This window comes from Salmo trutta, chromosome 14 (genome assembly GCF_901001165.1).
Source record: "Salmo trutta chromosome 14, fSalTru1.1, whole genome shotgun sequence".
NCBI classification, from domain to species: Eukaryota; Metazoa; Chordata; class Actinopteri; order Salmoniformes; family Salmonidae; genus Salmo; species Salmo trutta.
This window is the reverse complement of record NC_042970.1, coordinates 40988477-41012008: the sequence shown is the minus strand read 5'-3', so window position 1 is coordinate 41012008 and position 23532 is coordinate 40988477. Positions and strand designations below refer to the sequence as shown.

The following is a 23532-nucleotide window of genomic DNA, read 5'->3' as shown; positions in this document are numbered from 1 at the left end:
CAACCCTAAGCACACAGCCAAGACAAAGCAGGAGTGGCTTCGGGACAAGTCTCTGAATGTCCTTGAGTGACACAGCCAGAGCCCGCACTTGAACCCGATCTCATCTCTGGAGAAACCTTAAAATAGATGTGGAGCGAAGCTCCCCATCCAACCTGACAGAACTTGAGAGGATCTGCAGAGAAGAATGGGAGAAACTCCCCAAATACAGGTGTGTCACGCTTGTAGTGTCATACCTAAGAAGACTCAAGGCTGTAATTGCTGCCGAAGGGTCTCAATACTTATGTAAATGAGATATGTATTTTATTTTTAATACCTTTGCAAACAAAAATTTTTTGCTTTGTCATTATGGGGAATTGTGTGTAGGTTGATGAGGAACAAAGACATTCCTACATTTTAGAATAAGGCTGTAAAGTAACAGTCAAGGGGTATATGCACTGAACAAAAATATAAAACACAACATGCAACAATTTCAACAATTTTACTTATCTTCAGATAATATTGTTCAACATCCAAGAGTCAACACTGGAATCTGATGGATGAAATATTTTTTTTTAAGTGCAGGAGACATTAGCAGGCAGTAGTCTCAAGTAGTCCCATCCACCATAATTAGGATAGATGTTTCATTTAGTGAAGTGCATAACTAGGAGATTTAGCAGTACAATTTTTTATTAATTTCACATACTTTGTCTGTAGGATGTAATGAGGTGAAAAGAAGTTGAATAAGGCAACAGTCAAACATACTTGTTTAGGGAGATTTTTCTGGACCCTAACATCTGTTGTACACCTGTAACCTCTCCACAACTGTCTTTCATGCCAACCTATCGAGAACTGATGATGACCATTACGTTGTTGGCAAAGTCCTAGTGTGTAGCACAGTGTAGTAGTCACATGGAAAAGCGTGGCAGTCCAGGACATTATTGCTCTATACATGAATAGTAGTATAGTATTACATATCTCAAAGAGTAAGGAAAGCCATAGTCTGAATAGGCTACAGCAGAATATCACCAATAACACAGGAAATATGCGATATCTTGTTCCATAGCCTCAGTTCTTCAAGCTTTATTCGATTTCCAACAGGCTATGACAAGACTTGAAATGTAAGAAAAAATAGATCTGATATAGAAAATAATAGAATAGGGCTGCATTTACACAGGCAGACCAATTCTGCCTTTTTTCCCCACTAATTGGTCTTTTGACCAATCCGATCAGCTCTGAAGAAAATCTGATGTGAAAAGATCTAATGTAAAAAGCTCTGAAAAATAGCTGATATGAAAGATCTGATGTAAATTAGTGAAACAAAGATCAGAATTGGACTGCCTGTGTAAACGCAGCCAAGTACTTACTTCACTGTCAATTATGTGAGAAACTGGCAGGTTTTCATAGGCACGATTAGGCTATCAATGACAACCGTAGGCCTACAATGGCAGACGGGTTAACCAATGTAATATATTATCATATAGACTAATCTGTCAAACACAGGTAGCCTACAAGTATAGCGCACATCAATAGGCGATTGTTGGAATCAAAATACAAGGTGTATGGGTGTACATAAACATTCTGAATGTTCAAGGGTAGGCTATAGTCCAGCGAGAGTATAAAACGGCTATAGTCATAGATAGCCTACAATTCATATCCAAAGATGCTCTAAGGTAGTACGTAGAAGACATTGCCTATGCAAAATCGAACATGCGACAGTTGGATAGACAAGCTATAGAATAGTCTACTGCGACATTATATCCTAACCGAGGACAAAAAAAAACCCGCTATGTGTAAAATGTGGTTAGCCTATGTTTTCTTTTGCGTCCAAATACAATGCAAATCTTACCTGAATGCGTAAAGCTCAAGAATCCCTTCTCCCTCTTAATGGGCTGTTTGGCTCTATGCGCAGCGCTATATCAGTTGAGGGTGCTGGTCTCGCGCCTGACGTCAAAGAAGGGTATTGGCTTCACAGCTCAGGAAATCAAATGGCCTTAAATCAACCACAGCTAAAAAGTAGTCTGCTGGACTGACTTAACCATTGTGTGGTGTACATGTTTCTGTTATCCACCCAATGTTCGCGGGTCTGATGGACCCACAGCATTAATGGGGTTTTAAAACAATATAGCCATAACAATTACAATACATAAATACAATTACAATACATAACAATACTTATATGTTGACTTATATCAATTACAAGCAATATAGACAGCATACATGGTTAATATTTGCCAGATCACATTTATCAATAAAATCACTATTCGTTTTTTTAATATAAATAATAATCAAGACAGGGGTGGAATAAATCATGTTTATATTGAACAAATATAACTGAAACAAGGTTTTCATCACTATTGATGTTTATTGCTTTGTGCTGAACAAATTGGAAGGACACATTTTACATACAATATTTTTGGAAACAATAAATGAGCCCCATTGAACACAAATTAATGCTGGTCTACACACCACATGAGGGACAGAGTTTTACTGTGTGTGTTGCAAATGTATTTCTTAGACTTGATGTATGTGCACTGTGTCTTCCTGTCCTTCTTGGGTCCACACACATCACAGAGCTTCTTCTTGTTGCTACAGGCTGCAATCTAGAATGATGAAAACACTTACTTCAGGAATTTTACTAACATCTCACTCACATATATATAGTTACAGCAGGCCAAGGTAGGATGGATGGGCGGATGGGGCACCAGCATCCTCCTCCTGAATCCTCCTCACGATGGCTGCAGAAGCTGGGGTCCTTGGGATATGTTGCCTCCTCTGGATTTGTGGTCTTACCAATGCCTTTCCCAGCTCCTCGAGAAAGAGCCGTCTCCACCGGAGCTTCCCTCTGTTAAAATCTGGGTTCAACGCCATCCAGATGACAAACGCGTTGTAGGGTGAGATGTCCAAGATGTTGAAGAATATGACAAGTGGCCAGCATAGGGTTCTTCTTTTGCAGCTGTAGCCAGTCACCAGCTTGTCTAAATTGTCCACCCCTCCTTTTGTGCCATTATGATTTGTTTTTGATTGATCCTGGCCACAAATTTTCCCATCCCTATGCAGCGTACTCATGAGTACCACATTTTTGCCTTTCTTTGGCACATAGGACACTAGGGACGTGTCGGCCGCGAACGTAAACTTAGAGGAATTGATAGGCCTGTTCCGTGTATTCAACAGCTGAGGTTGGAGCTCTGGCTTGTTTTTGTTGCACTGTTCCTACCATCGTCAGCTTTCTGTTGAGGAGCTTCTGTCCCAGCTTCTGCAAAGTAAAAAAGTTATCGCATGTGATGTTGTGGCCACGTAGTCCCTCTGTCACATCCAGGACAAACCGCATCCCTTGGTTCTTCTTTGGGGCTCCTCCATTTGGCTTCCCTGTATCCACTAGCAAGTTCCACACATATGATGGAGCAGCATCACAGGCAGCCCATATCTTGATTCCATATTTTGCAGGTTTAGATGCTATGTACTGCCTGAAGGGGCAGCAGCCCCTAAATGGCATAAGCTGCTCATCAACAGTAACGTTGGGCCCAGGGTTGTAAAACAGGGGAAGACGGTCCCCCCACTGTCCTGATTGCAGCTAGCTTGTCTCTCTGCCGCCGAGCTGGTCTGGTATCTCGGTTATCGAAGCGGATAATCCTGGAAAGAATGTGGAAGTTTTCCAGAGACATTGTTGCACGGAAAAGTTATCTGCCAGTTTCTGCATCCCACAGGGATTATGTGGATTCCCCATTGGATCTGAAAACACCAGCAAGGATAAGAACCCCAAAGTATGCATGTAAATGAGTTTGGTCCATCTCCTTCCATCTCTCTCCAAAAACACACCTTTCCTCCAAATTAGTGTAGTCCAGAATGATTTTCTGGATGGTGTCTGGATGAACAGTTCAAAATGAGACATTATGTCCTGCACATGAGTAACCGCCATCAGCGTCGGCCCTGGTATCATTCTTATCACAATGACAGCCATGTGGGGTGGCTCATTCCTTGGGCAATAAGCAATTTCACAATTTTTTGGCATCCATATTTCTCCTCCTTCAGGCTGCTGATGAGCAGGCTGCTGACGGGCTGGTCCTGGGTCTGGCTGAGGGTCAATCTCATCCTCTTCTTCCAACTCACTGTCGGACTCAGAATTGACAGAGACATGATCCTCATATTCGGAATATTATTCATCTTCCAAAGTGGAAGACGCTCCTACCACACCAGCTTCTCTCTCCGCAAAAATTATTTCTAAGGACCTCTGAGCAGAGATTATTTTGACCATACTGATTGATTGTGGTAAGGAGCCACACATGCAAAGCTATTTATTTGTTGTGTCCCTCCTCCACTTTGCACCTGGCTGGGGTAGAGTGTGAGAGAATACAGCATTTTTTTACATTGTATTGAAATAATGTATTGTTATAAATAATACACAAACACCACACAAGGGTTAAATAAATATAGCCTGACATCAACAGAGCCTGGCATGCAGGTTTTAAAGCTACCGGTAATTTACCAAAGGTAGCGGAATCTTCTGTCATTTCGTAATTAACAGGTATCTATGGTAAGTTTGGTAATTTACACTCGAATAACTTTTATTTTATTATTAATATATAGCAGGCCTGATATATAGGCTAGTATTATTTTTTTATATCCGTGTCCATGAGTTTCTAGTAGATATACCATATGGTTCAAAATAAAATATCCTAACTAATGAAAAAAGCTAATCTAATCAACAGCAATGACATATTTTTTTTCACAACTGCCACCAAAACATTTACAACAAAGACATATTGACATAGTAAAAAAAAAGTTGTAAACAATATTTATAAAGGATATTTCATGATGAAACCCTCATATTAAAAACCAATGGCATTCACTAAGTTGATTGTTTATTTTTAAGAGAATGTTTTTACAGATTTGTCATTCTTAATTTTTTTATGATAAGGCCACACAGAAGGCCATAGTAATTACAGACCCCTGTGATAATCGGAAGTACCCAAAAAGGCCACTAGATATCATATAAAATTCCCAAAAGAACTTGAAAGCTACCAACATTCTAGTAGTTTCCTGGTAAACTTAGAAAGTTTCCAGTAATGTGCCCTCTCTTTGCAACCATACTGGAAAGGATTGTAGCCTATTTCTTAATGCTAATTGCCTAACACACACCATGATGCTGTTATTATAAGATATTATTGAGGGTTCCACACAATTCCATTCCAATGAATGAAAAAATTGCATGAGATTTCATTTCAGAATGGGAAAACATTCTGAGAACTCTACAGATGTAATTTGAGCCAGTTTGCTACACCAGGAAAATAACCCTGCAGCAACAGATTTTACTGAGTTACAGTTCATATAAGGAAATCAATCAATTTAAATAAATTCATTAGGCCCTAATGTAGTGTTTCCCAACCCTGGTCCTCGAGTAGCCCCAACAGTACACATGTTATAGTAACCCTGGACACGCACACCCGATTCAACTTGTCAACTCATCAATGAGTTGAACTAGGCGTGTTTGTCCAGGGCTACAACAGAAATGTGTACTGTTGGGGGTACTGGAGGACCAGGGTTGAGAAACACTGCCCTAAATCTATGGATTTCACGTGACTGGGAATACAGATATATATACAGACATGTTGCATTTATATTTTTGTTCAGTGTATTATGTGGATTATAATTAATGGACATTTTCTAGGGGTTGATACATTTTTCGTAAGAGAAAATCAAGTCTGAAATTTCAAAGTGGAAATGACAAACTTCAGAAGCATTTTTAAACATGTCATTACACTCCAGACATCCATTTCTGTTACCGGCAAGTCACATTCTAAACTTCACTCAGTCAAATTACTCAATGCCTCGGATTGGTCATATGGGTTATGGAGTAGTAGTGGTTTATAGATGACATCAAATCAAATGTAACCCATTCACGTGGTTAGGGTTGGGAAAAGGGTCAGGGTTTAGGTTTGGTACCTAGGTTCGGAATTGTCCCTAACCCTAGAGATTAATCTTTGCTAGCCTCTACTTTTTCTTCTTTTATGGTATATTGGCAATCGCACAATTTAGTGTGCATTCGACCACCTACTGTGCAGTATGGAAACAGGATTCCAAAAATATAAAACAAAATACCCCCCTAAAAAACAACCAAACTACCAAAAATAAATCAAACTTATCTGTTAATAAATAAATAAGATCTGATCCCTACACAGGCTCAAGGGGAACCTGGGAGAGCGGGTCTTCCAGCGCCAGTACCCCTTGCAAGTCTTCAAATGTAAAATCCTTAAATCCCAAAAACTTTTCTGCCACAGCCACAATAATGTCCAGTTTCTTTGATTGATTTGAGACTTGTGCTGTAAGTTTGTAACTGTGGCAATGAATGCCGCAAAATCCACAATTTTAACACATAGGGTATCTTTTGACTGGCAGCAAACATTTACTACAGGCTGTGGTGTGTCCACTACCACATCTTCACTAACATCACTTGTTTTCTCAATTCTTTTAAAATCGCCTCAGCATAGGAGTTTCAATTGACCGCGCTAACTTTTGCCACCTCAATCTCCTTCACCCTTACAGGGCACTCCAGGAATTCGGGATCCCCACCACAATTACAACACCGTTATCCTTCTACACACTGTTCTTCTATATACTCTGTCCGTCTGCAAACACTTGAAACATGGCCAAATCATCCACTTCTGCCATGTTTCCCAAGCACCACCATTCACCGTAAGATAGAAACACTTCGCCACCACAACAGGGATATTTTTACAGATATTTTATTTGTAAGTCCAACGTCGCTTTCTTCTTCAGTGAGGTGTAACGGCGGTTGGCATCCAATAAATGTTGCATTACCGCCACCTACTAGACTGGAGTACAACTCCCTTATACTTTGCTTGAAATAAATAAATAAACAAATATCCTACCATCTAACACAACACTCACTAAAAATGTAACAATAAATCAAATAATCAAATAATAAAAAAATAACACCACCCTACTCCACTATTTCAATCTATTTATTCCTACCTCATGCCAATAACCTGAAAGGATGAGACCGCCACTTAACACACCCTGTAACTCTTCTGATGTCAAATCTCGCACACCCAAATACCCCTCTGCAGCTGCCACCACAACCTACATTTTCTGCAACTTTTGTTCCATCCCTGCAGTACAGTTGATAACCATTGCTATACACGCTAAAAATCTAATTTTACTGAAACATATCACTTGTTGGCCTATCCCTCTGTACTGGTACCGATCTCCTACTCACACCACTCCTCTCAGGATCCCTCCCCCTTGACCCATCTTCCTCTACTTTCTTCACTGCCTCAGCATATGACAACCTCTGCACTACTCTAACCCTGGAAACCTCAACCTGCACGGAACATTTCTGATCCCCAGCCCTATGGGCATCTCTACAATTAACATACCACAACTTTCCCCAATGCTACACATTCCTTTGTCTCATGCCCTTCCGCACACCTAGCAACCTCCCCCCTACACACTGTTGCCACATGCGCATAAGCTTGACACCTATAACAACGTAATGTATTCGGCACAAAAGCTCATACAGGCAAACTTATTTATTCTAACATCACTTTGTCGGGCAAAGACTCAACATCAAAACTCAAAAGAACAGACAATGACTCTTCTGTTTCACCACTCACGCCACCCTGTCTGTGTCGCACCAAACGACAAGCATCACAAACACCAGGAATCTTCCTCTTCAGTTGGTCAATTTTTACATTTACTGCTACCCCAGTAATCACTCCTTTCAATGGCACCAGTTTCTTGAGAGCAAAACAATTCACATTTCTTGCCCCTATTAGTTTAACGCAGAGCACCTTCTCCCTCTGACCAGCAGAAACACAAACAATTATCACAAGACCACTTCTGGTTAACTTCACGGATTCCACAGCACCCAACTCTGTTTTCACCCACCCTGAAACCACAAATGGATCAGCCAAAAGGCAAGGGTCCACTTTTTCAAAAAAAGTCACTCCTATTTTCACAGGCTCATCTTTATCCTAACCCTTGGTGCAAGCCTCAGGCTCCGAGAACTTCACCACACCTACCACCTCCGATACTTCGCCCTCATTCACTTCCATTTCTTCTCCTGTCTTTAGTTCACTCTGCTTACACTTTCTACCATTCTTCTTGAACCATCTCACTTTTTCCCGCCATTTTTTTACGGACTCGAGCTCACCCTCTTCCTCCCTCGCTCTTAGATCTCCTCTGCCTCTTTCTCCCTCCATATTCCAAGCATATGTCCCCTTATGATAATACTGCATTTGTCCTGACATATATCGTGTTCTTGCCTTCTCAAGGGACGCCATTTAACCGGCTGTCACAATCTCCGAACAATCAGCACTAACCCCTCGGGATGTAGCGCTCAACAGCGCATCCCACTTATAAAGCAGCTGCGTCATCTTGATGTTCCTCTTTATCAAAAGCTACCACGACGCTTTTCCATTTCAAACAAGCGCGCTCTTTCGACCACCACCCACAGCCTCGCTTCATGCGCTTGATACCCTTTCAAGTCCGAGCCGCCTCCACTTTTTCCAAATGGATCGCAGCTTTATAGGGTCACATCCGGCAATATACTGCCACGGGGGGAGGAGCTTGACAAGCTAACGTTTCGAATGAATTGACTTTTTAACGAAACAATTTTGCTCAGGGAAATATACTCCAATTCAGGTAAGCCGGGTTTGCATTTTGCTTTAAATTTGTTTATCAAAGTAACATTACAATTAGCTTGTTAGCAAGCTAGTTCTATTTTTTACGGTTTAGCGAACGTTTAAATTTTAGGCGCTTGCCTTTGTAAGTTACTTAGTCATCTAGCTAGCTAACAACGTTACTGCTAACTGTATTTATCGGCAGATTGTTAGCTAGATAAACTAGCTAATATTCTACGTCGAAGATCCAATTTTCCCATGTTTGATAACTAGCCGCTACCTAGCTAACGTTACCGGTAGCCAGATAAAGTTAACACGGACGTGTTTTAAATGCTTTTCAGAGTTAATCTCTCTCAATGTGTGTGTTGCTACCGTGTTATGTTGCTACGTTGGTGTTGTTTTGCTGCCATGCTGTGTTGTCGTCTTAGGTTTCTCTTTATGTAGCTAGTGTAGTGGTGTCTGTCTTGTCGTGATGTGTGTTTTGTCCTACTAGTGTACAGTACATTTTATTTCTAATCCCAGCCCTGGTCCCCGCGGGACTCTGTCTCTTTGTAGGCCGTCATTGTAAATCATCATTTTTTCTTAATTGACTTTCCTAGTTAAATACACGAATTATAATAAAATACTTCATTCTGTAACGTTACAGGTCTAGTCAGTGTTTATAATATTATAAAAATTAGATAGTTACTTATTGGATAGTTACGGTATTTGTGTGTGTTGTTTTGAAGGTACCATCAGTTATACCAATGAGTTCGAAAAGGAGAAGGGCCATCTCTCCATCCAGTAGTAGTGTGAGCGGAGGGGACTTTGACGATGCCTCCTCCTCCACTCCTGGAAGCGGGCGAAAGAGGAGAAGACCCTCAAACGTTCCTACGGTAGATCCTGTGAGTTGAATTTCTTACTCTTCTAGCACTGATGCAGTGGCGATTTTAGCATGTAAATCTTGGTGGGGCAAACTCCTCCCATTATTTTTATGCATGCCAGCAAAGCCACTAAACAATACATTAATTGCACGGTGACAAACGGTGCCCACAAACTTTTAGGGCCTAAATAAAAGCTGTCCCAACAGCAGCGCTTTCTTTTCAGCACCATGAAGTGAATCCTTACCACCGCTACACCTGGCTATCAGCGGTGCCTTGTCTGGCAGCAAAACAGTTCAATCAGCCTCATTTACCGCCCTTAAAAAAACATAGCTGATATGACGGAATTGCTTTAACAAACACTCATTGCTGAATTTGCGATTTCCAACTTATTGTGTAATGTTCATGTCCAATGTTAGATGAGCACCGATACGTTTTATCTATAATTTCTCTTCATATGAGAAGGATTGAAAAGGATTTGCCAGTAGATTGTCGACTTGATTCATGATGACTGCTTGTCTAGCTTGCTAGCTAAGATTTTGAAAGTATGATGTTGACATGATCAGTCCAATCAATGCAACGGTAGATATTTATCTGTGACAAGTGACCTTGAGCCTTCTTGGATGCACACTTCTAATGTCAATCTATGGCAGCACCCAAGGGGCTTGAATTTTGCGGTGACGTGGTGTCACTCATGGGGACAGAACACTGAGCCAATTACGGCACAACTAGAGAACATTACCAACCCCTACGCTCTGTATTTTCCGCTGGCTGCCCCACTACCACAGAAAGCAGTGAGCTAGGCTGAAACGTGTGTATTTTGGAGATGCCTTACTCAAGAAAGCAAAAAAGATACCATGTTTGTATGCAGATTTATTAACTCATTTATTATTTTTACATTGTTTGCAAACTGATGTGACACATTAATGTGAAAATAGCATAAAATGAACAAAAAAATATGTACACTACCGTTCAAAAGTTTGGGGTCACTTAGAAATGTCCCTGTTTTTGAAAGAAAAGCACATTTTTGGTCCATTTTTTAAAATAACATCAAATTGATCTGAAATACAGTGCCGACATAGTTAATGTTGTAAATAACTATTGTAGCTGGAAACGGCAGATTTTTTATGGAATATCTATATAGGAGTGCAGAGGCCCATTATCAGCAAGCATCACTCCTGTGTTCCAGTGGCACATTGTGCTAGCTAATCCAAGGTTATAATTTTAAAAGGCTAATTGATCATTAGAAAACCCTTTTGCAATTAGGTTTGCACAGATGAAAACTGTTGTTCTGATTTAAAGAAGCAATAAAACTGTCTTTCTTTAGATTAGTTGAGTATCTGGAGCATCAGCATTTGTGGATTCGATTACAGGCTCAAAATGGCCAGAAACAAATAACTTTCTTCTGAAACTCGTCAGTCTATTCTTGTTCTGAGAAATTAAGGCAAAACCCATTGAATTTGACAGACATCAGTAAACGTCTGAAAAAAACTGACTCAAATTGTTGCAAACAGCACAGATAACATGTAAACAGTCTAACCAGCTCTGCTAGGGCGAGTAAAAGAGTGAAGCGTGAGGTGTTCTCTCGTTTGGAAGAAGCTAGCCAGATTTAGATAGTTAGCTTGGGCTCTTGACTAACGTTGTGAGGTCAGAACGCTCGGATCAACCCTGCTCCTCGGCCAGAGCATCCAGTGTGCGCTCTGAACGCTCCGAGAGCGAAATGTACTGAATTTACGAATGGACAATCGGACGACGTTCTTCATTTACGAACGCAGAGGGTGCAGTCTGACACTCCAGAGTGAATTTAGGAACCCACCCTAACTATCCCCCTGATAAAGCTTGTGGTTATCTTTATCAACATCCTTGTTTTACTCTTGGTCAGGTTTGCCATGTTTTATTTGTGTGATGCAGTGAATCCAAGTATCCCAAACACCGAATTGTCTACTGTAACTTGCTTTGACACACATTATTAGATCATGTTTTGTGTTCAACAGATTGCTGTGTGCCATGAGGTGTACAACACTGTCAGGGACCACAAGGACGACCAGGGAAGGCTGCTTTGTGAGCTGTTCATCAGGGTACCAAAGAGAAGGTAAGCTAGCATGTATAACGAGAGATGGGTCATGTTCATTAGCGAGGACCATAACAAAAATTTGCAGCAGAAAACTTAACTTAACTAGCATTTCTCATTGGACAAGTCCATGTAGTCCCTCCCTTTCGCAACCCATTTTCTGATATTTGGTGCCAAATGACCATAGACTAAGTGTAGAGGAAAAGCCCCCAGGTGACTTATCTCTGCCTATTCCTCCCTCAGGAAACAGCCAGACTACTATGAGGTCGTGTCCCAGCCCATAGACATGACCAAGATCCAGCAGAAGCTCAAGTCAGAGGACTACCAAGATGTGGAGCAGCTCACTGCTGATTTCCAGCTCATGTTCAACAACGCCAAGACCTACTATAAGGTGACACACACACTATGTGGATTGAAGTCTAAGATGAAAATCGATTGAAAACTTGATTGTGTTGTACTTTGTGCTATTACACTTTGTGATAACAAACATTGTTAGTCTTTGACTAGTAGGAAACACATCCTTTAGACACAGCATGTTATTAATGCTTTTATATCAGGGTTTCCGTTAGGTTAATGTGGTGCCGGACAACATGACCGGGAAGATTTACATTTACTGGCCATTTTGAGAAATGTACCGGACCCATATGCATTGGGTTCGTAACCCATTAGGGCTTCTACCCCCGGTGCTCAGAATGACAGAAATAACATTTACATTATGGTAATTCATCTTAACAGAACAATTCCTGTAATGAAGCAGCCAATAAAACGTCACTTTCAAACGTTTGCCTAAATGCAATTCTAAACAGTGCACCTGATGCCAGCAGTATATGACCGAGATGAAAATCTCCTTAGAAAGAGGGTGACTCTAAAGATGCAACAACTAGGACGGGTTGCTAATATGACTAGGATTGTACCTTTGGCTTCTGGACAACAAAAGAAAGTTGGTATGAAAATCAATAGAACAAGAGAGAAATGGCATTTGAGGAAGTCTTTCATGGGTGGCAAAAGGCCTAGCTGATTTTATTGAGTTGCGGCTGTCAGTGAAAAGCATCTAAGATATGTGCGAAGATTTAAAATATTGAGACAAGAAGAAGAGGAGGGGTGTGTGACAAAGATAGACTATAGGCGCATCTTGTGCCTCAACTAGCCTACCTGGTTAAATCAAGGTGAAATAAATAAAAATCTCTCTCCAGAATGCATGCTCTCAGCTCTCCAGAATGCGCTCAGCTGTCTCCTGACAATTCTTTTGCTGTTTCATTGTGTGAATTGTTTATTTTTATCAATTCCCCCTTACATGTGTCACGAGTAGTAATTATACCATTAATGCCCATCATTTGATTACATTAATTTCTGTTAATGCATTGTATTACTAATTAGGCCTACAGTCATTTACCATTCTCATTCTTGTAGTGGAAATGTGTTTTGCAGAGTTCACAACCTGCTACACTTGTGAGAAACAAGTTTAGGTTTATTTCATAACTATCATTTATGAGTTTAGCCAATTTTTTTCATCGTCTTTTGTTTGGAGTGCTCCATGTGAGCAATGAGCATGGGTCTGGTTTCTCTGTCTTGTTAATGTTGAGGGAGCAAGCATAGAAGTAGCCTACCTGGCCTGCTGCGCACAAATGTAGGAAAGTGCCCATTTGGGGATGTTTTCTGCTTGTCTTAACTTACCACATCCACCACTAATAAACCAAGCTTCTCAGTAATGTTTTTCTTCACCCCACGCAGTAAGTCAAATGTTTTATTAACTTTTTTACATCCATTGCGAATGATAGGCCTATTGTGAGGAACTATTAGGCTATTTGAAAAGAATCACCAAGCCTCAGTGGAAAAGTCATAAAATACCTTTTCTCTTTTGCAAAAACAGCTGTCTGAGGGCTGTAATAGGCTGGTAGATACAAGGTTGCAAGTTAGCTACAAACCACTTCAGGCTGGATCCAGTTGATTGATTTGATACAATGTTGCACTTCACTAGCAATAATAGCTCCAGCAGACAGGCTGAGTAGAGAGATGAATGTGATTGAAAGAACTGGAATTTCCATTAGTATGTTTTATTTGTCAGCTTTATGTAATTTTACTTAGTTGACAATAAGTTATAGGCCACCAGATGCATTGGCCATAGTGAGTTCCATGCGCTCATTTAGGCTATTTAGCCGCCAAGGATCACAGTGTCTCAATGTGTCCATATGGCAGATGCTAATGCTCTCGCATCAGCTGAGTTTCAACTTTTATATTTTTATCACTATAATTTAAGATTTTTATGATTTAACGTGACAATGATTTTGAGAAACAAAAACGTTATTATTGAAATGAAACGGAAATGCGCATATGAAAATCATAAGTGGCATGCAGATCGGAAGAAGTGGTAGGATAAATTGTATGCTTCCCCAAACTTGAAACAAGTCTTTATAAAATAATTGCCCACACATTTCTTTGTTTGGATTTTCAAGCAAGGTAGGACATGCCTCATAAAATGAAGTAAAACATTCAGGTTTCAAACGATGTTTTCAAAATGCATACTGCCTCCAGCTAAAGTGGCGGGTGACGTGCTGATGGCGTGCCTACCGTTGTTTTTTCCCTCCCGGATCAATTTGGCCGGCAACAATTTTATTTATCGGCCTTTTGTTTGTTTTTTACTGGCCAACAGCCAGCAATTACCGGCTAACGGAAACCCCGTTTTTATCTCCTGACTTGTCAGGCTGATGGTGTGGAGTACCAAGAGGCCTGCAGGCTGTGGGAACTCTATGTCCACACCAGGAATGAGTTTGTTCAGCCAGGGGATGGTGATGAAGATGACGACGATGGTGAAGACATCCTAGATAATCCTGCTCTCTTCACTGAAGATGAGGTAAAGATTAAAGATCATCTGACAAATCCATTTTTACCTCTATATATCATGAGATCTTTATGCTCCTTCCTGCTTTGCATGTCTATCTATCATGGACAATCTACATCATGTTAAGTCGACTACATATACCTTTTATTCTCACCTCTTCTGTGTCTACAACATCTACCCTCAAGCTAAGTTTACTCATTGTTGACACTTGTAACTCAAGTTCCATAAGTACTGGATGTGCGTGGGATCATAGCTTGTGGTTGTTCCTGTATGCGCTGATCTACAGACCCCACCGAGCTGCCTGAAGGAGGTTTTGGAGCAGCTGCTAGATGCTGTAGTGTCATACACGGACCCCTCAGGAAGGGTCATCAGTGAGCTCTTCCAGAAGCTGCCTTCCAAAGTGCACTACCCAGACTACTATGCCGTTATCAAGGAGCCCCTTGATCTGAGAGCCATCACTCAGAGAATACAGGTATCCTATTCACCTGATGCATTGCAATTTGTGTAGAAATGACTGACATCTAATTGGTTAAGCGTATTAATACATAAACACATGAATATAGGCCTACTTGATATCATTTGTTATTTTGTGTAATTATATAAGATATCATATGTGTCCTGTGTAGCTCAGTTCGTAGAGCATGGCGCTTGCAGCACCAGGGTTGTGGGTTCGATTCCCATGGGGACCAGTATGAACATTTATACTCTCACTACTGTCAGTCGCTCTGGATAAGAGCGTCTGCTAAATAACTAAAATGTAACTCTGTAACCTAACCATGATATTTTGTGAATCTTTGTCAGATTGGATACTACAAAAGTGTCACCGGCATGGCTAAGGATGTTGACCTTCTGGTGAAAAATGCAAAAACATACAATGAACCAGGATCTCAGGTTTTTAAGGTATATTTATCCTCCTATATGGCATAGGATATATTTTATACAACATTTACCTATTGGTATCTTATGTTCTTGTGAGTAGTTGTGCGGAAAGTCTAGTTTCAGTAGAGCTATGTTGTGCTCAAGATTTTCCTGCATGTCTACAACTTGTAGATGTTATAGAAAGCACACTAATCTCAACGCTTCCTTATTTGATGTCAAGGATGCTAACATCATCAAGAAGGTCTTCATCCAGAGAAAGACTGAGATAGACCATGCTGAGCCCACTAAGACCAGTGTCCGCATCAAGAACCGGAGGTCAGCCCAGGGAGACCGTTTCTCTGCCATCACCCTGGCTTTGCAGTACGGCTCAGAGAATGACGAGGACGCTCTGCTCTCTGGTGAGTTTGTCAACACGACAAATGCGCACACACACACTAACCAGATTTTAATTGTTGAGTCTTTGAGGCCAAGCCCTCTTCATAGCTTTATGTTGTTACGGTGTGGTTAAGTATGTGTGAATTTGTAAATGTGTGCACCTCTGTGTATCATGTGTTCCAGGCTCTGTGCATTATGACGAGGGTGAGTCTGAGGCGGAGTGCCTGAGCTCCAGTATGGACATGGGTAACCCAGTGTTCCAGCTGTACGAGGCTGTGAGGGGGGGCAGGAACAGCCAGGGACCGCTCCTTTCTGAACCCTTCCTCCAGCTGCCCTCCAGGAAAGAATACCCTGACTACTACCAGCAGATCAAACAGCCCATCGCCCTGCAGCAGATCAGGTAGTAATAGCCTACTACAGTACATCGTCCTATAGGCACTGTACATGGAGAGTTGGTGTCCGTGTAGCTAACGTCAGTCAATGATGAAATGGAGAATGTCCGCTCAGTGTTGCTGCTCCCAAATGCAATTTTTTGTTTGTTTTTTATTCTCCTTTTTTTGCAAGCAGCAAAACTCTATGGACCTTGTTTTTGTCTAGCTCCTGATGCTATTTTGGATGTATGTAAAACCCATCCATTCAGTGAATGATGAAGTTCTTTGTCCCTGTCTCAGGGAGAAGATGAAGAATGGGGAGTACGAGAGCGTAGAGCAGATGGACTCTGACCTTACTCTGATGTTTGAGAACGCCAAGTGCTACAACGTGCCCACCTCAGGCATCTCCAAACGGGCCCTCCGGCTACAGCAGATCCTGCTGGTCAGTAGAGGGACTTGGATCTTGTTTGCCCTATATGCTGTTGGTTTAGGAGGGGGCTCTCTAACCCTGTTCCTGGGGACCTACCCTCTTGTAGAGTTTCACTCCAACCCCAGTTATAACTAACTTGATCTAGTGCCTTGCAAAAGTATTCACCCCCTTGGCGTTTTTCCTATTTTGTTGCATTACAACCTGTAATCTAAATTGATTTTTATTATGATTTCATGTGATGGACATACACAAAATAGTCCAAATTGATGAAGTGAAATGAAAAAAAGAACATGTTTCAAAAAATTATACAAAATAAAAAACGGAAAAGTGGTGCGTGAGCATGTATTCACCCCCTTTGCTATGAAGCCCCTAAATAAGATCTGGTGCAACCAATTACCTTCAGAAGTCACATAATTAGTTAGATTGCACACAGGTGGACTTTATTTACGTGTCACATGATCTCGGTGTGTATATATACACACCTGTTCTGAAAGGCCCCAGAGTCTGCAACACCACTAACCGGCACTATGAAGACCAAGGAGCTCTCCAAACAGGTCAGGGTCAAAGTTGTGGAGAAGTACAGATCAGGGTCGGGTTATAAAAAAAATATCAGAAACTTTGAACATCCCACGGAGCACCATTTAAATCCATTATTAAAAAATGTAAAGAATATGACACCACAACAAACCTGCCAAGAGAGCTGCCCACCAAAACTCACGGACCAGGCAAGGAGGGCATTAATCAGAGAGGCAACAAAGAGACCAAAGATAACCCTGAAGGAACTGCTGGGCTTTACGGAAGAGTGGCCAGAAAAAACATAAGCAAACATGTTTGGTGTTTGCCAAAAGGCATGTGGGAGACTCCCCAAACATATGGAAGAAGCTACTCTGGTCAGATGAGAATAAAATTGTCCTTTTTGGCCATCAAGGAAAACGCTATGTCTAGCGCAAACCCAACACCTCGCATCATCCCGAGAACACCATCCCAACAGTGAAGCGTGGTGGCAGCATCATGCTGTGGGGATGCTTTTCATCGGCAGGGACTGGGAAACTGGTCAGAATTGAAGGAATGATGGATGGCGCTAAATACAGGGAAATTCATGAGGGGAAACCTGTTTGTCTTCCAGAGATTTGAGACAATTACTCTAAGCATACTGCTAAAGCAACACTCCAGTGGTTTAAGGGGAACATTTAAATGTCTTGGAATGGCCTAGTCAAAGCCCAGACTTCAATCCAATCGAGAATCTGTGGTATGACTTAAAGATTGCTGTACAACAGCGGAACCCATCCAACTTGAAGGAGCTAGAGCAGTTTTGCCTTGAAAAATGGGCAAACATCCCAGTGGCTAGATGTGCCAAGCTTATAGAGACATACTCCAAGAGACTTGCAGCTGCAAGAGGTGGCCCCCCCCTATTCGCCCCCCCCCCCCCCCCCCCCCCCCCCCCCAAAAAAAGCATTGACTTTGGGGGGGCGAATAATTATGCATGCTCAAGTTTTCAGTTTTTTTGTTTTATTTCTTGTTTGTTTCACAAAAAATATTTAGCATTTTCAAAGTGGTAGGCATGTTGTATAAATCAAAAGATACAACCCCCCCAAAAATCCATTTAATTCAAGGTTGTAAGGCAACAAAATTGGAAAAATGCCAAGGGGGTGAATACTTTCATATGCCACTGTATAGCTTATCAACCAGATAATTATTAGAATCAGGTGCGCTAGATTGGGGTTGGAGAAAAAACCTACAGGACGGTAGCTCTCCAGGAACAAGGTTGGAGAGCCCTGGTTTAGGGTAAGAGCTGAATATATTAAACTGTAGTTCAGAGTTCACTGGTAGGATTTCTTTCTGGTGGGGGGTTGGGACTGCAACTGTAGGAGTACAAGACATAAAAATGCTAATTCTGGTAGGGTTTCTGTATAACAGTGGTGGCTGCTGAGGGGAGGGTGGCTCATAATAATGGCCAGAACGGAGCAAATGGAATGGCATCAAGCACATGGAAACCATGTTTTTGATACCATTCCACTTATTCCACTCCAGCCATTACCACGGGCCCGTCCTCCCCAATTAAGGTTCCACCAACCTCCTGTGCTGTATACAAAATAATTAAGACTGAATGGTGAGTAGTACACTATTGTTTTAAATGCAGTATGTAATGAATGCTTTGCAGCTTAAGAAGAGGGAGCTTTTGAGGAGAGGTGACGAAGAGGAACAGGACAGCATTCTGTCCTCTGACACAGGAACTGGCAGTGCCACCAAGAGGAAAAGGTAGGACCACTTCTCTCTCTCGTTCTCTTTCCTTCCACGTCTACATAGATGCCATTGTTACCATCACACACCAAGTCAACCACCTATCGCTTTCATTCTCGATTTCTGTGTCTATCTACAACAGCTGCCCTCATGCTTATAAGTCACAGGAGGTTATTGGCACCTTAATTGTGCAGGACGGGCTCAGTTGGAGCATGATGTGGCTCAGTTTGTAGAGCATGGTGTTTGCAATGCCAGGGTTGTGGGTTCGATTCCCTCGGGGGACCAGTACGGGAAAAAATTTATGAAATGTATGCATTCACTACTGTAAGTCGCTCTGGATAAGAGCGTCTGCTAAATGACTAAAATGTAGTAATGGCTGGAACGGAATGGTATCGAACGCATCTAACACATGGTTTCCATGTGTTTACCATTCCATTGACGCCATTCCAGCCTATATTATGAGCTGTCCTTCCCTCAGCAGCCTCCTGTGTTATAAGTTGACCCTTTGTCAGGCTTAGTAGATCTGCAACACTTGCAACTCAAGTTGCCTACAGGCGGCCAGGTTTTTTTAATCAAATCTATAAAGCATTAATTCGCTATCCTGACAACTTGTGTTGGCTAATATTGCGTTTATACATATTTTATATTTAACAAAAAAAGTAACTTTACTAACCCAGGCTTCTCTTTCCCTGCAGCCATAAGAAGAACATGAAGAACCGTATGAAGGCACTGTATGCTGCAGTGACTGAAGCCAGAGAGGCAGGGACCAACCGGAGGCTTTGTGATCTGTTCATGGTCAAGCCCTCCAAGAAGGACTACCAAGACTACTACAAGGTAGATATGAGTTCAACACAAGGCTTTCACAATCCACTAGTTGGTGGTTGCTAGGGTCAATTAATCAACGTTTTTCTTTAAACGTACAAATCTTACTTTCCATGACAAAATGTAGTCTGGCGTAGTAGACGTATCCTATTGCAGTGGAGAAACACCACACATATTTTATATCCAAGCAGAATCTTGTTTATTTGAAACGCATATCTCGGGTTCAGCGATGGAAAATATCTTGGATTTGTTATTTTTATTCCCCAATGTTGGAATCGATACACATGCCGTGGATCGACTAATCTATGATCCTAATTCCTCCCTACTATCAGGTGATCCTGGAGCCCATGGACCTTAAGACCATCGAGCACAACGTCCGCTCAAAGCGCTACGCCACTGAAGAAGCCCTGATGGACGACATGAGGCTGATGTTCCGCAATGCACGTCACTACAACGAGGAGGGATCTCAGGTAGGACCACAGCCAATCACTCACAGGGCCATGTCGCTGTGAACAGTTTGAAGCGAACCGGAGCACATGCGCAGAGACAACAATTTGCTCTCACAGAGTATATCGCTCATTCAGTATCCTCGGCTATTCATTGATGAAACGCCCTGCTTTACTGAAGTTGCAAGGCATTGCGAGATTATTACATTGCAAGATACAGCTTTTGATTGTCGTTAGGTAGGTCTAGTGCACGGTCTGACTGTCTGCCGGGTGGCCGACCTGCCTGTACTGTGCCCTTCCCCTCTCTCGCCATCCCTCGCTAGCCTGCTATGACACACCGTGAGACCCAAACAATTGCTGGCATTGTGAATTCACGTGGATTTAAAAAAAAAAATCTCATTGTTATAACAGAAAACCGATTGGGGGAAAAATTAAAATGTCAGTTTAAACGTTTAGATAATTTTTTCAATTTGCCATATCCCTAGTAGGCATAAAACACAGTAAAACTGGGTGGGACTGACTACCTGAACTTGTCCAGTAAGAAACTGAATGTTGTCTATTGTATTCCCTAATGAACACAACCCTGGGCTAAATTTACAACAAAAAGGAGGGTTGAGTGACATGTTCTGATGTTGTTTTGCTGTGAAGGTTTATAACGACGCTGCCATCCTGGAGAAGATAGTGAAGGACAAGAGGAAGGAGCTAGGAGCTTCTCCCGAGGAGGACACCGACAACATGGGATCTCCTAAGCTCAAACTAAGTGTGTTTGACTCTTCTCTATGGGCGTTTTAACATTACTTCCGAAAAATACCAAGAAAACATAGGCTATATACAGTTGACGTCGGAAGTTTACATACACCTTAGCCAAATACATTTAAACTCAGTTTTTCACAATTCCTGACATTTAATCCTAGTAAAAATTCCCTGTCTTAGGTCAGTTAGGATCACCACTTAATTTTAAGAATGTGAAATGCCAGAATAATAGGAGAGAGAATTATTTCTTTCAGCTTTTATTTCTTTCATCACATTCCCAGTGGGTCAGAAGTTTACATACAGCCAATCAATATTTGATAGCATTGCCTTTTAAATTGTTTAACTTGGGTCAAACGTTTTGGGTAGCCTTCCACAAACTTCCCACAGTAAGTTGGGTGAATTTTGGCCCATTCCTCCTGACAGAGCTGGTGTAACTGAGTCAGGTTTGTAGGCCTCCTTGCACATGCTTTTTCAGTTCTGCCCACAAATTGTCCATTTGGAAGACCCATTTGCAAACAAACTTTAATTTCCTGACTGATGTCTTGAGATGTTGCTCATATATATACACATAATTATCCTTCCTCATAATGCCATCTATTTTGTGAAGTGCACCAGTCCCTCCTGCAGCAAAGCACCCCCACAACATGATGCTGCCTCCCCGTGCTTCATGGTTGGGATGGTGTCCTTCGGCTTGCAAGCCTCCCTCTTTTTCCTCCAAACATAACAATGGTCATTATGGCCAAACAGTTCTATTTTTGTTTCATCAGATCAGAGGACATTTCTCCAAAAGTATGATCTTTGTCCCCATGTGCAGTTGCAAACCGTAGTCTGGCTTTTTTATGGCGGTTTTGGAGCAGTGGCATCTTCCTTGCTGTCCGGCCTTTCAGGTTATGTCGATGTAGGACTCGTTTTACTGTGGATATAGATACTTTTGTACCTGTTTCCTCCAGCATCTTCACAAGGTTCTTTGCTGTTGTTCTGGGATTGATTTGCACTTTTCGCAGCAAAATACGTTCATCTGTAGGAGACAGAACGCGTCTCCTTCCTGAGCGGTATGATGGCTGCGTGGTCCCATAGTGTTTATACTTGCGTACTATTGTTTGTACATATGAACGTGGTACCTTCAGGCGTTTGGAAATTGCTCCCAAGGATGAACCAGACTTGTGTAGGTCTCCAATTTTCTTTCTGAGGTATTGGCTGATTTTCTTTTGATTTTCCCATGTCAATCAGAGGCACTGAGTTTGAAGGTAGGCCTTGAAATACATCCACATGTACACCTCCAATTGACTCAAATTATGTCAATTGGCCTATCAGAAGCTTCTAAAGCCATGACATAATTTTCTGGAATTTTCCAAGCTGTTTATAGGCACAGTCAACTTAGTGTATGTAAACTTCTGACCCACTGGAATTGTGATTATGTGAAATAATCTGTCTATAGACAACTGTTGGAAAATGACTTGTGTCATGCACAAAGTAGATGTCCTAACCGACTTGCCAAAACTATAGTTTGTTAACAAGAAATTTGTGGAGTGGTTGAAAAATGAGTTTTAATGACTCCAACCTAAGTATGTAAACTTCCGACTTCAACTGTATGTCTTGCTGTTTTGATGACATTTACACGGAATTCTCTCTGTAGGGAAGAGTGCTGTGTCTCCTAAGAAGTCCAATAAGTGCCTGACCCCCCTGCAGCAGCGCCTCAATGAGCTGTATGACGCTGTGAGGAACTACACAGACGCCAGGGGGCGACGTATCTCCACCATCTTCCTGCGCCTGCCCTCCCGTGCGGAGCTGCCTGACTACTACGCCACCATCAAGAGGCCCATCGACATGGAGCGCCTGCGCAGGTAAGCTTGAGGCTAACCTGTGTGTGTGGTAGTGATGCGCGTGTAGACTCATAACCCGCCGTTCCTGCGCTTATATCTGGGGGTTTAGGGTCATGTAATATTGTGTGGATAACGGTTGGGTTGAATAAAGAGAAAACGGTGCTTTAAAACATCCATGAATGTATCATTCTTGTGCAATTTATATTTTTAGGCTACATTGAGGTTTTTCTTTCATTATTTTAGGCTAACTGTACGCGTGCCAAATAGTCTACAAATTATTTTGGGAACGGGCAAAAAAAGCAAGCCTCAATCCACGGAGGCAAAAAGGACAATGTCAGAGTTGAATTCAATAAGAGAAAAGCTGCGAAATGGAGAGTTGAAAATAAAGAGAAGGGAGGGGCAGAAATGTAATGTTTTGGAAAGATGTGGTAAAAGGATGACAGCAGTACTGGCTATGTTGTGTGATTGTGAGGGCTATACAAATTCAACAGTCACAGGACGGGGACTTCAAATAAGCCTATGGCACGTCAAGGGAACTGTAGCCTACTGTTCGGATGGGTTAAATGGAAAATGAAATCTGAACACTGACTGCAGGTCTATAACCTCTCACTTAGCCTTAATATTATCTCCTGAAGAATTAAGCATTTCTTACAGTAAAATTAGGCTATACACCAAATGTAGGCTAGATTTTGACTTGGGAACATGAGTTGAGGGAAATTCTTTCTTTCAGTATCTTGAGAGAATGCGAATGCACAGTTAGATACTGTCTGTAGAGGTGCCATCTTTATCAGCATCATAAAAGCTGATAGTATTTCAACCACATAAAATATGCATCCAAGCTGAACTAAAATCTCATCAGAAACATGTTGGGTCGTTTTTCACAGCTTTCTATTTCCTTACAACCGGTCAAACTGATGTCATTCTGAAATTTTTCACAGTAAATATTTCAATTTTTTAAAGTTGCATTTTGCATTGCATTTTTCTCCCCGGCTCCTAAATGTCTT

General features: G+C 41.6%; 2 protein-coding genes across 6 annotated transcripts in view; one reads left to right on the top strand and one right to left on the bottom strand.

Moving 5' to 3' along the window:
• camk1a (calcium/calmodulin-dependent protein kinase Ia) overlaps positions 1 to 1912 on the bottom strand; it is a 60897-nt gene extending 58985 nt beyond the window's left edge. Inside the window, exon 1 of the mRNA XM_029775879.1 lies at positions 1826 to 1912. The gene's annotated coding sequence lies outside the window, so the exon portion shown is untranslated. The remainder of the gene's footprint in view (positions 1 to 1825) is intronic.
• A 6597-nt stretch (positions 1913 to 8509) lies between these two features.
• Positions 8510 to 23532, top strand: part of pbrm1l (polybromo 1, like) — a 35478-nt gene continuing 20455 nt past the window's right edge. For all 5 annotated transcript variants that reach the window (XM_029775875.1, XM_029775878.1, XM_029775876.1 and 2 more), the window contains exons 1-15: positions 8510 to 8640; positions 9347 to 9502; positions 11473 to 11570; positions 11793 to 11940; positions 14251 to 14400; positions 14675 to 14860; positions 15190 to 15288; positions 15488 to 15665; positions 15826 to 16042; positions 16314 to 16455; positions 18605 to 18702; positions 19380 to 19518; positions 19839 to 19976; positions 20601 to 20712; positions 22342 to 22549. In XM_029775875.1, the coding sequence (XP_029631735.1) occupies positions 9365 to 9502; positions 11473 to 11570; positions 11793 to 11940; positions 14251 to 14400; positions 14675 to 14860; positions 15190 to 15288; positions 15488 to 15665; positions 15826 to 16042; positions 16314 to 16455; positions 18605 to 18702; positions 19380 to 19518; positions 19839 to 19976; positions 20601 to 20712; positions 22342 to 22549 (2051 nt within the window). In that variant the 5' untranslated portion in view covers positions 8510 to 8640; positions 9347 to 9364. The remainder of the gene's footprint in view (positions 8641 to 9346; positions 9503 to 11472; positions 11571 to 11792; positions 11941 to 14250; positions 14401 to 14674; positions 14861 to 15189; positions 15289 to 15487; positions 15666 to 15825; positions 16043 to 16313; positions 16456 to 18604; positions 18703 to 19379; positions 19519 to 19838; positions 19977 to 20600; positions 20713 to 22341; positions 22550 to 23532) is intronic.